A 17,843-nucleotide genomic window follows, 5' to 3' on the forward strand; every position below is an offset into this window, starting at 1 on the left:
TCCCAGCAAGTGTGTTTTGGTGTATCACATAACGTAAACTGCTCCTTGGATTCATATCTACATGGACTCTTTTAGACACAATATCCAGCTCACCTGCCATTTGCATTCAGTAATGTTTGATTCAGATTTGAGAAGAAACACACTGACTGTAAAACCAAAGAGGCCAAAGGAAATGTGTGACCATAACGTGAGTAGCGTGCTTTCGTAACATAACCATTATCTATAGTCATTTATATAATTGCACTCCTTAGTCTTGTTTGTGGCTGGGAAAATCTCAAAGCTATTGGCTAGCATGCTTCCACCACTTAAAGAGAAACATTTTCTTTGTTTGTCTGTTTGTTTAGTTCATGAAAACGTTAAAGAACATGGCTTTTTCAGAAAATGCATTGAACTTGATGTGAACATTCCGCTATATTAAAACACAACTATATTGTTTTTTATCAGAGAAAAAAAAGTCCACAGGCCTTTATTTGATCAGTCATGTAGGCTAGCATAAGTAAATAAAACAGAATATTGAATGAAATAGAACATTTACTGCCCACAGTGTGATGATTAATATGGCTTAACTGGAGAATAACAAGGTAGGAACCTCTGCGTGACCCGTCTACCAGACCCACTGGCTCCAGCCCCAGTCTGCAGCTACAGGGTGTCGTTGTCTTCTGTCAGTGCCACTAGAACTAGTATCTCACAAGATGGTTGAGACACGGCTCTCTCTCCTTCACCCAGGTGTATTTATTGATGATGCACCTTAATAGTAATGGCAAAACGCCCAGAATCTAGACACTAAATTACATAACCCGGGAAGGCATTTAAAAATCTGCAAAAGGTGTTGCGAAGTAAACAATAAAAGACTCAACCTCAACAGACTCAGCTAATGAGCCAACTTGATCAGTGCACTGTCTGCTTTCCTCACAGCCTCCCTTAACAGCTGAAGCCTTGTGCCCTGGCAAACCCACATGATAGGACCCCTGTGATCAGGATCCCAGTGATCATCTCGCGCTGACGGTCTTCTCATCTCCCCTACAGCTGCCTAAATCACCTCAAGCTGAAATGCAAGTCTACAGACAAGACAACCATATGGAAGGGACGCATGCTCAGTCCACGTCTGTCCTGTAAGCTTACACATCTGTGCTACACCGCCTCCGCCTCCCAAGACGAGGCGTGCACAAGGGGCCCAAGCTCATTAGAAATGCAAAGCTCCTCTTGAATCATAGATTGCACTTTCAATGCACTTCTTTCAGCCAGGCGGTCCTAATTTGCTGGTCCTCTTAAATCTCCCAAGACCCTTCGCTCAGCGCTCCTGATTCGAGAAGAAAAAAAAGCTGTGGCGTTCAGGAAACATTACGACAGCAAACGACCCTGTCCCATCTGGATTTATTAGACAGAATCAGAACATCAGTGGATCAATATTCTCCGGTCCATCCCTTGTCCGTTTAGGTCGGTGTTCCACTGCTGGTCCGTGAAATCAACAAAGGGGAAGATTCACTCCCCGTCCACGACGGACTGCTCATGGGCTCATATAAAGGTTTGCTACATATTCATTATGCACCGGTCCCTACAATGTAGGTGACATTTTCAAAACCCTAAGATACATTTACAACACAGCAGCTGTAGGGAACTACAGTCCGTATTGGCAGACCTGCATAGATGATTAGCATTTGATTAGAATGGGAGTGTCTAAAATGGTGTTGATACACTTAGACATGGCAGCACATAGTGAGGTGTTGCAGGCACAAAAATAAATATATTGTAAATTTAAGACACTGTAAACTAACTTTAAGGCCAATTTTAGTTTTCAGAAACTGAGTTGAGATGAGATCCTAGAATTAAATAACACCATTGAAATGTAAAATCAAATTAGAGGCAACAAAAAAAAAGCAAAATGAATGTTACGATAAATCAGCTCAAGGCAGAAAAAGAGGATGCATGAAGATTGCACAGGTTCATAACGAACGGGTAGTTTTTACATTGACACACCATCAGATGGCCAAACCTGCTGGATTGTGTGTCTTGTGGGAAGCCAGGAGGATCCTTTGTCTGCAGGAACACCCAGAGCCATGGGGCCCAGCGCTGCTAGCGCTGCTAAATCTGTCCCCAATCTGCAGTAAAGAATCGGGGAGGGAGGAAAGGAGGCAGGTGGATGTTCCAGTGGGGATGGAGCTGGTACTCAGTGTCAATTGTCTCCCTTCCATGCCGCCTCCAGCAGGTCGTAGCAGTTCTTATACTCCAGCACGATGCCCTGGTGTGACACGCAGCCTGATGGCCAAAGAGGAAGTGTGGGTCCTGGAAGGAAGGATCCTGAGGTTCAATGAAGAAGATGGTGAAAACCTCAACGTTCAGCTGACCAAGAAGACTGCTGTCAAAGTCAGATAAAATTGTAATCTGGCAACTCAACGCAGACCCATAAGATAAGATTAGGCACCATGTGATCTTTGATCATCCTCTCTTCCCACTTAAATGGCAGTTTCCGCTGCTGTGAAGAACATGAAGATATGGTGTGGCTTTTAGTGCATGGTCCTTGTGAAAGCCTGTGCCCGCCCGCGTGGTATCAATCTTAGCTGCTGCACAAGTACAGCTGCGACCTCGCTGAATGTCTCACTGCGCACGCCACGCACTCCACCACTGCGTCTTTGCCCTTCACGAGCCATCTGCTGCCGCTCCTCTGCTCAGACGTCGGGTGACGGCACGAGAGGTTTCTGCATGAGACGATCACCCCTACCGACGTGACACTGGCCTTGAGTCGGGGGGACCTGGCCGGCCGCAGGGGGGCCTGTGGGTCAGAGCCACCCACCTGTTAATGGTCCTGCTCCCAGGACTAACGTGCACTCAAGCAGTTTGGGAGCCCGGGGCAAGAGCGGGGGGAAGAGACAGCAGAGACGGAGCGGAGACGGAGCGGAGACGGAGCGGAGACGGAACGCCATGCACCTCCGCCTCCGCTGCTAATGTTCATTTAGCAAGTAAGGTCATCGCCGAACTAAATAAGAATAGCACAGCTTGGATGAAATGAGTGAGTCTGAGAGAGAGAGAGAGAGACTGAGACAGAAAGAGGGACAAAGAGAGCATCTTTGCATAACAGAACCATCACTGCCAGTCTTTCATCCTTCATTATGTGGGAGGCACAATAAACTAGTATTTGTTTGCTTAATTATTTGATAGCACACAAGCACATCTTGCAAAGGCCTTTTTGTTGATGTCTCTGCATGTAATTGTTTTCGCCCCTTACATCATGGAGGAGGAATAACTCAGCCAAGGGAAATAACCGCTACATGTGCCTCTACCTACACACCGTCTCTCTTAGTGTGTCACCGGCCCGAAAATACTCTCAGGAATGAGACAGGACTAGAAACCGAAAGACCTGAGGTGATTATGGGAAACAGGCCTGCACCTAGGGCACATCTTCCACACACCCTGGACGGTTTGCTCTTTTCCAGGAAGAATGGAGAGAATCCACTTTTTTTACTTCAGCAAATAAGCAAATAATTGAAGAGAAATGCTCCCTAGTGAGCCGTCGTGGACTTTTACTGCCTCGGAAAAACCCAGATGATGCTGTTTTGACTGCATTGTCAAAATAAGTTGATGCGTCTGGTCACAAAATGGCTTGACTGTCGCCTGCTGCACTTAAAGCTTTTAGCAATGAGCAAATCAATTATTTAGCTGAGATGAGGCAATAGGGTTGGCCATCGATTAAAAAGTATAACTCATTGGATTTACAGTGCACTCTCCAAAAGGTTAACAGCACTGCTATAAGATGCATACAAAACGACAGCAGCATGAAGTATGCTGCACGAAGTTCATAGGGAAAGTCTGGACAAAGAGGCTCGCTAATATCTGACGGTGACCTAAGAACAGAAATCAACTGCAGGCCAAGCATCTGGCATGATTTCCCAGACAGTACTTAATGTTTCCTTTCCTGATGGTGTTTCATTAAGTCGTGCCAATGTTCTCATAAGAAAATGGAAACGTTATGATGTTACGTGTCAAGGATTCATTATCCACGATCCATGTCAAGATAAAGCTATATGACTTTTTAAAAGATCCTAAACTCACGTTGATGTTGATTAAAAGAAGAGCTAATGGCAGTCAGGCCTTCCCACCCCTCCTGCCTCCAGCTACTCTCCCTCCGTGTGTGGTAGCAAGACGCCTTTCCACTGCCATAAAGACTAATGATCTACTCTAATAGCCAGAAATTCGTCTCTGGGGAACAGGGCCGACGGTCCAGGCTGCTGATATGGGAATAGAAACTCTGAGAAGAAACAAACGCCCTGGATTTCGGAAGAAAAAAGGGCAGAATCACTGGCATCGGGAGTCTCGCTTCCAATTAAGTGAAACATAGCATGAGGCACGGGATCAATCAGCCAAGCGCACTCGTTGAGAAAGGGGGCAAAGTGGGACGCATCGTTCTTCATTACTGGGAGAAGGAGCCAACGAGGGCAGGACCACAGTTCCTCGCTGGTGGACCTATGGTTTACCCTCTCATGACTCGTGTAGCTCAGTTATGCAGATGCCCACACAATGTTTTACAAGCTTTAAGAAGATTTGCCGAGGCCATTTTGTCGAGGTGTCACCTAAACATTCCTCAAAAATACACCCAGTCTGACCAAAAGTGAATTTATCATATAAATCGAAGGCCCTTGACTTTCAGACTTTTGTTCTGGTTTTGTTCTCATGTTTCTGTTTACACTCCTGTACTTCATAAAAATGTAGCAAATTAAAATTAAAGAAGAATGAAAATGTGTCATTCTTATTACATTACCCATAAATCTAAGCTGCACAGATAGGGTCTGAGTTCTAAAACTGGTGTGAACAGCAAGTGCTAAACAGAAGCAGACAGGACTGAGGAATGTGGAGACAACGGCACACAGACCTTCCCCTCCATCTACATCCTGGTACCACACAGACCTTCCCCTCCATCTACATCCTGGTACCACACAGACCTTCCCCTCCATCTACATCCTGGTACCACACAGCTCTACCAGTTCCCATTTTTCCCAGCATTTATTTCCATACCACTACCTAATAATAATAATAATAATAATAATAATAAGTTCATCTAAAAATAATAAGTAAAGGCTGCCTTGCCTATTTTTAAACACACAAAATGGTAAAAGTGTCACTGTGAGCCTGCTCCGCTATGTGGGAGAGACGTCCACACAGACACACACACACACATACACGCACAAACCTACACACACACACACACACACACACACACACACACACACACACACACACACACACACACACCTACAGCCTCTCCCTCACTTGCAGTCACCCCAGTACCTACGTCATCATATCATTCACCTGTGTCTTGTTATCCCTGCACTATTTAAGCCCACTGATCTTGACTGTCAGTGCTGCATAATATTGAAGAGTGAGAGAGAGAGAGAGAGTGTGTGCACATTGCTGCTGGAGAGCATGACGTCTTCTTCGTCTTCCCGTCCCAGCGTGTTCCCGTCTTCATTGTTATTGTTTACTAAGAGTGTTTACTCAGTGTGGACAATAAAGCCACAGTGGCCCACCCTCCCCACTCCTTACAATCAGGAAGCATGACGCAGGTGATCAGCTGGTGGGCGACACCTGTACGTTACTGCTGCTAGATCTGAACTTGTACAGGAACATCTTTAACTGGACTTGACCATTAAAGCATTTGAAGATTAATAGGAACATTGTGACGTCAATTCTGAAAGACAGAGACAGTCAGTGCAGCTGACTGAGAATTGTCTCGTTTTTCCACAGACATATGCAGTCTGGATTTCAAGAGCTGGAGCTGATGAGATGGAGCTCTTTGGTGGTCCAAAATGGTGGTTTTTCTCAGACCTTGTGTATATTTCCCAGTTGACAGAATGCAGTTTTGCTAACATTACTTACATGGTTCTTTAAGCTAGGGTCACTGCTGACATGGTGCTGTTTGGGAAGAACACACACAAAAGTACCTTTTTGAAGTGAGAAACAAAATCAATGTTCTCGCAGAGTAACAAAAACTTCCTTATCATGTCATCACCAACGTGACTCACCATTAACTGCAGCTGGCGATGCCGGTGAGTAAATTATGCAATAACACATTTTCTCCCCACTACAAGGATACCTCCAGAAATCACAAAAACTGGCTTTGGAAGTTTAGTAGAAGGCTGAATGAGTCACTCGGCCCGGACTGCATCCAGACTCAGCGGGTGCAGCCAGGCGGGCAGCCACCAGGGGGCGGTGAGGAGACCAGAGGACAGCCAATTAGGGGGACTAGCCAAGGCGACGTGCTAGGCCAGGATCTGGGACTGTCCTGGCGGACATATGTTTGCAACATTGCCTGTACATCGGGGACAGTGTCTCTGGACTGGCAAACCAGGGTGGTGGTTCCCCTTTTTAATAAAGGGGACGGGAGGGTGTGCTCCAACTTTCGGGGGATCACACTCCTCAGCCTTCCCTGTAAGGTCTGTGTAGGGGTTCTGGAGAAGAGAGTCCGGTCGATAGTCGAATCTCAGTTACAAGAGGAACAATGTGGGTTCACAGACAGCAATTCTGTTCATAACTTTTATAGACAGAATTTCTCAGTATTGCCAAGTGGTGGAGGGGGTTCGGTTTGGTGGCTTCAGGATTCCGCATCTCAGTCGGGCAAGGGTGAAGTGCCCTCTCTGGGTTGGGAGTGAGTTCTTGCCCCAAGTGGAGGAGTTCAAGTATCTCGGGTTCTTGTTCACGAGCGAGGGAAGGATTGACAGGTAGATTGGTGCTGCAGCTGCAGTGTTTTGGACGCTGTACCGGACCGTTGTTGTGAAGAGACAGCTGAGCCAAAAGGCAAAGATCCCAATTTACTGGTCAATCTACGTTCCGTCTCTCACCTATGGTCACAAGCTCTGGGTAGTGACCAAAAGAATGAGATCACAAATACAAGTGGCTCAAATGTTCTCCGCAGGTTGTCCGGACTCTCCCTTAGAGATAAGGTACGGGGCACAGTCATCCGGGAGAGACTCTGAGTCACTGCTCCTCCATGTATAGAGGAGCCAGTTGAGGTGGTTCGGCCATTTGGTCTGAATGCCACCCGGGGCGCCTCCCTGAGGAAGTTCTCGGGGCATGTCTAACTGGGAGGAAACCCAGGGAAGACGCTGGAGACATTATATCTCTTGGCTGTCTTGGGAACGCCTTGGTAACCCCCCAGAAGAGCTAGAAGAGGTGGCTGTGGAGAGGGAAACCTGGGCCTCTTTGGTCAGGGTAATGTCCCCGCGATCTGAACCCGGATAAGGGGATGAAAATGGATGGATTATCATCAATATGACTCAGCAATAACTTAAAAAAGATGACTGTTGGTCATGCCAGTGAGTGAATTATGCAATAACATTTATGTTCTTCCCACTACAACAGTAACACCTAGATCTTTTTTTTTCTCAGCTCACCATTCTCAATAACAACGAATTTGTTTTCATCAATCTAAGGCTGACTGCCAAAATCTACTGCTCTCACTTCAAATCATACTGCAGGAGTTTTGTAAGAGGGGACACAGTTTGGGATGCTTAAAACCTGGCAGATAATTGATGTCTATAAACCAATTGTGACTATAAACAAGCTTTTGGTAGGCTGTCAAAAATACGCCCCATTTCTGAATCACCCAAGCCAGGTTCATATCAGCATGACACAGGTGACCCTGACATTTTCCTAAATGGCCTAAAAATTCTGAACATAGCCCTGTCCTTCCAGACATCTTTTAAAACTCATTACTTGCTATTCTTCGCTGGAACAGCAAAAATGACAACTGCAACAATTATTAAACAAATGCATAAATTGTGTAAGTAGAAAGTGCCAAGGAAAAGTATTCATCGCAATTCCAGTGAGGTCTGACCCACTGCCATTCAGGTCAGTCAATAGCCCAACTCTGCTCAGTTAAGACACACTGTTCATGCCACTGACAGTCTGCCATTCACACTTGTCAATCAGAAAGAGTCCTATTGTTTTCCACATTGTACAGCATCCATGATAATCTTAGAGCGCTTCATTCTGTGCCAGTCTAACAAGTAATTTCTTGTCATTTTGCCTGGAGGAGAGTGGGATGGTGACATTTAGTATAAAAAGTTTAGTTATATCATGGAACCACCATGGAAAGAATGAGTAGTTAGTTCCCAGGATGTTGATTCTCTCACCTGTTTACTTGGTCATGGGTCAAATCTATCCATGAGTGATTTCACTTGGGAGATTTGACATTTTCTTCCACATCTACCTGTTAGATGAGTCTACAGTGTGTGGGGGCTACAGTATTGGCACCCAGGTGGTCACATGACCAAACGTCAACACACGTGACCATGATCTCATCACGTCCCATATCCTCCCAGCAGAAATCTTTGGTTCCCCTCCAGATTACTTCATGTCTCATATGTGTATTTACGCACACACAAAAAGCTACAGTAACTGGATGCTTTTACTCCCACACGTCCTCCATACATCTCTCCGTCTTCCTGTTCCTCTCTGTCCCCCATGTGTGGGCCATGAGGAAATAGGGTCATGTGGACAGTGTGAGACAAAAAAACGCACAAAAAAAAAAAACGTTCAAGGATGATGAGTGACAGAAGGTAAAATACAGCATATAGGCACTGGCACATGCACACACCAGGCTATGAGGAAAACAGGGACCATTGCACACTAACCATTCTGGCAATGCTAAGAAAAAAAACCCTTATGATTTAATGCTGTTTGTACATAACAGCAGCCTTGCAACCGTTTATAACAGTTCACACTTATTTTATGTGACACATTTTATGCTTCATCCTTTAATGTATTGCACATAATTATCAGTCATGTAATACGAATGCACGGATGTGTCATGCTGTCTTGAAATAAACCCGCCTCTGAGGTGTTACCGAAGAGTCTCAGCAGTCTCCGTATGAGCAGAGTCTGACATGCATGTCAGTGACACGAGGGCTTTGTCCTCATATGTAGTCCCTCCATGTAGGGTTCCTTACAGAACAGTAACACACAGCCAAGCCCTTCACATGCATTCTTGTTGTCTACTGTTCTTAATCTGCATTGAAAATGGGCTCTACCTGCATCATAGGGTTTAATATAAAAATCTAGATGATGAAGTTTTTAATTTGGTGTCCAAATTTCACCCAATATGGCAAAAGCTCAGTGCTTACAGAAGTAGGTTTTTGTAAGTAGGCTTCTCTCCTCACAACCCTGTGGGTCACTTGTGTTTCTGCATGTTAAGTTTGATTGTATCAGTGCATGAAGGTTGAATTACACGTGAATGTGGAGTTGGGCCCATGTTCTACTGATCATTTCTAAGCTACAGGGTCACTAATTCATCACTAGTTGACCAATATTTGGAATCTAACAGAAGATCCATGCAGACATCGGCTTATATTTACCACAGCATGAAAAGAAGAAAGCCTCTTTTTAAATAAAGAGTGTTTCCTCAAGGAACGCTGCATCCAGAGGTCAGTAGGAAATGTTTTCTGACGTCCATAAAACACAACATGGAAGCTGGTGAGATGAGGTCATCTTTTCTCACATCAATCAGTAGTACATTTTAATGAAAATAAATATATCTCTTTGGATATTATAAAACTCTGAATAAGTTTCAGAACCAAGGAAAGTTTCTCTCAAATTGCCATCTGTAAATTCTTTAAAGTACTCTCACTCCCATACAAAACTCATGTACTTAAATTAGGTCTTGGATTTATGAGAATGAACAATACAGAACTGCTGACTGTGATTCCCTCAGCTTAATATTTAGCGTCTGGAGAATGTAGCTCACAGACTTTCAGTCAGGAGCAGGAGCCCCGGGACAGATACTCAGACCAAGCCCGGTTCACTCTAGACACACAACAGTCCCCCCTCAGATACATAACAATGTCAAGTTTTCAAAAGTGAGTTTTACACTGGCCAGCCCCAGTAGCTCCAGAGGGTTATTGAACTGAAACGGAATCCAATTAGGTGATAAAGTAATGCTTAGCTGGCAAGCTAGTCAGACGTGAGGGACCTGCAACGATCACTTTATCCATATTAATTTAGAACAGAAGAAACACTTGAGACCTAAAAACAACAGATATGACGTATTATCTTTCAATACTGGTATTATGGGTAATAATACAGCAATTCTGATATTAGTAAGAAAGCTAAGACCAGAGGTTTCAGTGTAATAATATTATTGTATCTATTACAGTCTATTACAGGAACTATGGCCTCTATGCTGTGACTTTATCTCACTAGCAAAGGTTAATTAAGACAGAGTTACAAAACTGCTGGCTAGTTGTAATTATCCACCATAGTTATTTACGGATCATTAATGACCCTATGGCTAAATGCTGAGTGTTGTTAGACACACATACTGTACGTTTGAATATTTGTACACTGTACTATGAGTACCCAGTCAAAAGGGACGGAGGGTATAGAAGTGCGTGGCGTACAGCAGAGGAAGCTGGGAAAGGTGATCCGCCCTGTGGGTTGTCCTGCTCGGGCCTGGCACGCGGGTTACGGGCCTGACGCCAGCCGCATGTCACCTCCAGGAGTAGATTAGTGTGAGTTGGCATGGAGACCAGGCAACAGACGTGTGGTAGTTGTTGGGTGGGGAGGAGGAGGAGAGGTGGAGGGGATGGTGGTGGTGGTGTGTGTGTGTGTGTGTGTGTGTGGGGGGGGGGGGGGGGGGGGGGGTGTCTATGGCTGGTACCTACAGCATGGCACATTTGAAGTGGAAGCACACACACACACACACACACACACACACACACACACAGCCTGAGGGCATGGAGGCGTGTCCCTGAGCTCTCACCTGCAGGAATGTGTGAAGTGGTGTACAGCACAGAACACCTGTGGCCTGGTGAAGGGCTTTGCTGGCTATATTCCATACAAGGGGTGTGACGAGATCTTGTGTCATGAGATCTCGCAAGCAGCCAGAATGACGTCAGAAAATACAGGTATTACTATTGAAGATGCCCCCTGCCAATTTCAAACCGTTTGTTTGGCAGCATTTTGGGTACCCGGCGCAAATGATAAATGGCAAGAGAGTGTCTGATAAGACACGGACCATATGCAAACATTGTATGAAAATAATGCCGTACACCGCGACTAATACGAGCAGGATGCAGAGACATTTACAGCACCACCACAGCTCAGTACTCAAATCAACAAACCTCACTTGAACAGAGGTAGCAGGGACAGAAAGACATGCATTGGCAAGTTGAGACAGCAAAGGATATTGGGAGCAGTGTGGGGATGCTAATATGCTAATATGTGGACATGCTAATATTCTTAAAAATGAACATGGCAGTGTAGTTGCAACAAATTCAGTGACATACTTGGTCAGGCTCTGTTTGCACCATTTGCACTCTGTATTGACAGAGAATAACTTTTTGTTTTGCACATAATACAGTGAGTCCCCGCTTAACGACGGGTCTGGTTAACGACGGATCAGAGTTACTTTTTTTTAATTTTGCGCGGTGTGCAGAGGAGCAGTGGCAGCACAGTGGAGTGGAGTGGGGTGTGGTGTTGTGGGTTGTTGTGGAGTGTTGTGTATGATAAGCTCATCTCGGCAACGGGATCACTCTTTCTCACGCTGTACGCACAAGAACATTGTTAGTTTTTTCTATACTGTATTTACGATCAAAGTGTATCTAAATCTAGGGTCACGCTTAATGACGAAAACTGCTTTACGACGGACTTTTCAGTCTCTAACCCCGTCCTTAAGCGAGGACTCACTGTAATATTGTTTGCGCTTGAAAAAAGGAGAAATACTTTTATTTATTTTAACTTTCATGAAATTTTATTTTAATTTCAATTTGTAGAGGAAGAAGTTTATTAAAAGTTCATGCTTACATCATGCATGTTAAGAGTTATAATAAAACATTTCAAAATGCATGTGTAACTCAGGTAAATAAAAGTCTGTTGTCCAGTCATATAATTAATTATATATTACATATAATTGTAATTTTAGTGGTCTTAAAATCTCGTCTCGTTCTCGTGTACCCAATATCGTGTCTCGTCTCGTCTCGTGAGTGGAGTGTATCGTCACACCCCTATTCCATACTGAACAGCACTGTTAGCAAAGCAATCTCCTGCATGACCAACACAACCTAGACAAATCACTCCTCCATTTCTCACTAGTGAAAAGCAATGATTACACGTAATCTGAGACAATCTGGTGTACAGTACTGCACGTCATATTCTGCGTGTGTGCCTGTAAGGCAAAGCCGTAAGTCATACGTGTTCATATAATTTGAACAAATGTGCACAGAAATGCGTGTCTCTTATTTTCTCACGAGTCTTTGACCTTTACCTACTGCTCCTAAATGCCGGTAGTACCGGTAGTTAAAACTCCAAGTGGATGAAGCATTCTCATAAAAATATCGTCTCCAAAAGTGACTTCGTTTTCTTCAAGGTCTCATGAGACAAAACCAACATGCGACTCCAGAGTGATTTAGGATGAGGTTCCTCAGACACTTGACACACTATCAGAGTGTTCACTCCTAAAGGTCAGGCTAGGCATAATGGTGAAGTTCTGCCATACCGTGAACTCTCCTCACTTAAAGGAAAACCATTTGAAACTGGACACTTGTTTTTATATATGTCCAGACATGGGTTATTCTGCAGTGTTGGCCAGGCTGGCCCTCAAAGCTCTCACACAGTCCCTTCTTCCCTTATATAGCTGTCTGGACACACCCGGACACACAGGACGCTGCGGTCAAAGGTGCAAGCAAAGTGGGAACTGTCAGGGCCCTCTACGCCCTCTCAGAGGGCCTAAAATATTCTTAAAACATAAATATATATAGTTTATCCAATTTTTTAATCTACTTAAAGTTTGACAATCGACATCTAAACAAAAATATAAGCAAATAAATTATTCACCCGTGTCTATTCAATCTGTGTTGGAAGGTGAGGGGTTAAGTGGAAGCCTGTGAGCCTGTGTCTCCCCCTATCAGGACTGTGATGCCCACTGTTCATTTACAGAGGGCCTGGCAGTTATAATTCAGTGCAATACCAGTTTCAAATGACAGTAAAATTGACCAATCATATCTTCCCTGGGTGGACTTAACTGTATGATAATTTCCGCCCGCTGTGGCGACGCTAGCTGTCGTTAGCGTACCACCGCTAGCTAGTTTCGATTCATTCTTTTGATGCCTTCGTGCTCGTTGTTTACATATTCCGCTCCCGAGGAACACGGAGCTGTGAACCTTATTTTGCGTAAGAAGTTATCTAGTACATATATTATTGTTTATCGCATTTCTAAAGCTGTACTGTCATCTCAGTTTATTTATTTATTTATTTATTGCAGTTAATTAGGAAAGGAAACCTATTTTTTCGGGGGGGGGGGGGGGGGGGGGGGATGGGAGAGGGACCAGGTTTAATGGTCATGGTTCGCTACTGGGTTATATATATATATTAGAGTAAAATCACATCAATTCCCAATTTTTATCTATATATATATATATATATATATATATATATATATATATATATATATATATATATATACACTGTAATACAGATAAAAATTGGGAATTGATGTATTGACCAAGATTGATTTTACGTTACCTTGTCGCGTTTGGACCTCAGTAACCTGATTATTTTATATGTTCCTGTAATTCCATGGGGTTTGATTAGGTGATTAGATTGGAAACAAGCGTGATGTTGAAAAGATTTAATTGAACAAAGACTATAACGTAAACCATAAAAGACAAACCCAACACAACAGCAGATAGCAAACTAATACAGCTAACAGAGAATACCATCAAGCAAAGCAGGAAAACCATTGGAATACATAAACATAGAAACAAGACAATGTGGGATAATTCAGCTAGCGATAACAACACAGACTAGGAACACAGAGACTAACGAAAACCGACAACAAGAAAGACATAAGACAGGGTTTAAATTCACAGTAACAAGGTCCAATCAAGACACGGGTGCAGACGATTACTTGAGATGGAGCGGAGAACCAGATCAAAACAGGAGCATGTGAAGAAACAAAAACACAGAAGAGACAATGAAACTGAAGTTGCAGTGGGACTCACACAAGGAAGAGGGTGGGGGTCACAAACCCACTACCTGACAGCAGAGAAACGAGGTGGCCATTGTTTCTTATGGCACTCAGACTTGGTGCTTTCCTTGTAACCCCGGTGATCTGTTTACGTTTAAGAGAAGGATGAAGACCTGATACATTCCCATTTCCAACATTTGGCAGATGCTCTTATTCAGTGTAGCTTGGTGCTGGGGGCCTGGGTGCTGAGCTCCCTTATGCTGTGAGCACCTTTGCCCACGCCTGAACCCCAGAGGAGCTGGTGCTTTTCATTAGCTGTAAATTATCATTTGCGTTACTGCGATCTTGATTTTGTAGTTAGTTTTTAAATGAACTTTTACATTCTTTTATTATATTTTATATCTTTCCTTAAAGCACTTTTACTACGCTTATTTAAAAAAATTACTTACATAATTACTTACCTATTTAATATTAGCACTATTATATCTGGATGAATCATGTAAGGCCCAGCGTTTTACTATATATATTATAATGCATTAACCTTTGTTTGAGAAAGTTGGATTCTACTCTAATACATTCAGATGTTCAGGCCATCTTGTAATGTTATAATCACAGTAAAGGCCTCTGGCCAGAGCTGCTGTGTCCAGGAGTAGCAGTGAAGAGACCAGGAGATACAGAGCCCAACGTGGCGCTGTCAGGTAGTACTTGGACACGCATTTGCACAGCAGATGGAAACAGCTGTGGCGGACACGGTTGGAGCCGCCTTCTTCCGAGGAAGATCTCGCCACCATATGCTGCGTCCTTGTTTCACCTTGACGTAATCTCAGCCTGTGCCCAGTGAGGTCGGTGAGAGGTAACGTGTGAGTGAACAAACATGTAAACAAAGAAGTCGTTGTTGCTAGGTTGTGCTCATCCATAAGATGGATGCAAGGAGCTTGGGAGGGTCCGTACTTGTGCATCAGGGTTCCAGCACAGACAGCCCCGCAGAGACACAACACAGCCAAGCTACAGTTTCCTGTAGACCAACAGTAACTAATCAAATGTTCAGCTGATGAACTGTTATTATATAATGAGTATAACTAAGACTTGTTGGTAAATATAATTATTCTGGGGAAAAAACACAGAACCATCATGAATATAACATGAATGACCAGATGTTAATGCAGATCACATTACCATAGTCACATCACGTTACTAATTTTAAATATTCCTGTAAAGTAGCATATTTACTGGACTCCATTCAGCCCACTGTAAATAATTCCCCATAAGACAATAGCAGTCCTGCACTTCTGGGATTCACTCTCATTTACAAACTTGTTAAGACAAACAAATCCAACAACACTTTTATGCATCATCACAATCTTTCCAAATACAGTGGCATTATTATCCTAATGGTTGCATGCAAAACAACATCTTGAAAGGGACGTAACAAAGCCGTAGCCTCTTTTATTTTTATCTCTGTTTCAAGAGAGGAGCAAGCGTGTATTCTACAACCCACAATATGGGATCTGTTTGTTGAACAGCACATGGTAGTCTGCCATAGTGCACCCTGTCATAGTGCTTCCTGCCATAGTGCACCCTGTCATAGTGCACCCTGCCATAGTGCACCCTGCCATAGTGCACCCCGCCATAGTGCGCCCTGCCATAGTGCTTCCTGCCATAGTGCACCCTGTCATAGTGCACCCTGCCATAGTGCACCCTGCCATAGTGCACCCTGCCATAGTGCGCCCTGCCATAGTGCGCCCTGCCATAGTGCGCCCTGCCATAGTGCGCCTTGCCATAGTGCGCCTTGCCATAGTGCACCCTGCCATAGTGCGCCTTGCCATAGTGCACCCTGCCATAGTGCGCCTTGCCATAGTGCACCCTGCCATAGTGCGCCTTGCCGTAGTGCGCCTTGCCCGTTAGTGAACCCTGTCGTAGTACACCTTGCCCGTTAGAGAACCCTGCCCGTTAGTGCACCCTGCCCTGCCCGTTAGTGCACCCTGCCCGTCAGTGCACCCTGCCCGTCAGTGCACACTGCCTGTTAGTGCACCCTGCCCGTTAGGTTGTGTTGTTCGGTTCTTGACTCCGTGGCATTTTGCTAGAAAAACACAAGTGCGACTGGTATGCAACGGCAGGTTTACTTGTTTCTTTCATTCCGGTTCTCAGTGCTGTCACTCTAAGTTAGACTAGCTGAGCTCATCAGTCTCAGAGAAGGATTGGTGCTACAATTCAAAATATGCAACTCACCAAGTTTAAACAGCATTACAATGGTGAATTCTGGGCTCTAGTTCCTGTACCCTGGACTACTGTGTCACTTATAAAAATAACTTTACAGCAAATCACTGTATGGGCATGGTGTGTAATGTAATATAAAAAATAATGTAATACAAAAAAACAAATGTAATGTTAAATATATATTATTGTGACATTGACATCCAAAACTCTTCTCCATGCCTTGTTTACTTCTTCTCCATGAGAGTTGTACAGAAAATGAAGTCTCAGTGCCGCGCACACACACACACACACACACACACACACACACACACACACACACACACACACACACACACACACAACCCTCTGGAATAACACATGGAAGATGCTGGCCTCTACCATTAGCGGGTGGGCTGTTTCTTTACCTTGACTGTGGGTTTCCTGGTAGAGAAACCTCGCCACCACCCTGAAAGAGAACAGCAAGAGCAAATTCAGTGTGAATAACAGCATCAACACAGAACAGTGCAAGATACGTGCACAACTACCATGACAACAAAGATTTATCAATGAAAAATATATAAGGCATTTTGAAAAAAAAAGCAATAACGAGCTAACCCACAATGCAACACACTGTAGATTATTTTAAAAAGTGCTTCTCCTAACCACATTTTAAACAAATTACTCTCAATCTCATTTTCTTTCTCCAACTCACTCACACTTTATATTAAATCTTTATATCAATCTTAGGAGCTTCTATTCCTGGAAGATTCCAACCCATTTTTGAATCTTATGTCTGATTAGCAGTAGCTGTGCTTTAACTTCAAAACCCCTTTTATCAAATCACCTCCAAGTTTTAGCAGTAACTTTCCATCTGTTAAACCCAGACAAAATCTCAAGCATTTAAATGGCTTAAAATGTCCCTCATTATATTTCACCTTAGGTAGGTCTGAACTCAAGCAAGATGGCTATAAACCATAACCATAACCAATATTAGGTATGTTTGGTGCAGATTTTGGCTAAATGGGAAAGGCAGAATGCATGGCCAATCACAATCTCCCTGTATTTTCTATTGTGGAGTTTGTCCGAGCGTTTCCTTGAGATATCTGCACGCATCGTCTAAAGTATGTACTGCCATATGAAAGAAACCCTCTTCCAAACAGTGGGCGCAGCAGATAATACTGATGATCTGGACTGGGGCAGGGAAGCGATACCATATCGTCTGTCATGAGATCTGTACGCTGGGGAAACATCCATGCCTGTCTACCAAGGCCATCTATCCACAGACCTCATAAGCCACCAGCACAGACGCCCCGGTGCCACACGAACAGGGCAGAAGCAGCCTGAGCCGGTTCGATCACTGAGGCGGTATATCGTGTGCTCGGAGCTGACAGATGGCTGCTATGACTGCACCGATGATGAGGGCTTCGGGTCGGTGACACGAGACGCCGTCTCTCACTTACGGAGGAGAGAGCCACGCACCCTCTCATCCTATGCTCCGGAGATCTACTGTGAAACTGGCACTGGGACCCAGTCGACCAGTTGGGAACACAGCAGGGCCTTCAGTGAGACAATACGTCATTTATGGCCTAAGCCCTCAATTTACAACACCGATGCACGTCACGTTAACATGTTATCAGTGCTATCAGCCAACTGACAGCCTCTGGGGTTTAAAGAACTGCTCTGCATTGATGCCTTA

At 44.2% G+C, this 17,843-nt stretch overlaps 1 protein-coding gene across 9 annotated transcripts in view; it reads right to left on the reverse strand.

Moving 5' to 3' along the window:
- dock3 (dedicator of cytokinesis 3) overlaps positions 1-17,843 on the reverse strand; it is a 173,872-nt gene that overhangs the window by 115,570 nt on the left and 40,459 nt on the right. For all 9 annotated transcript variants that reach the window (XR_013131732.1, XM_077008187.1, XM_077008180.1 and 6 more), the window contains exon 3: positions 16,573-16,613. Coding sequence is in view for 8 of the 9 variants with exons in the window: in XM_077008187.1 (XP_076864302.1) it covers positions 16,573-16,613 (41 nt within the window). In the remaining variant the exon portion in view is untranslated. The remainder of the gene's footprint in view (positions 1-16,572; positions 16,614-17,843) is intronic.

Source organism: Brachyhypopomus gauderio, chromosome 1 (assembly GCF_052324685.1).
Source record: "Brachyhypopomus gauderio isolate BG-103 chromosome 1, BGAUD_0.2, whole genome shotgun sequence".
Lineage (NCBI taxonomy): Eukaryota > Metazoa > Chordata > Actinopteri > Gymnotiformes > Hypopomidae > Brachyhypopomus > Brachyhypopomus gauderio.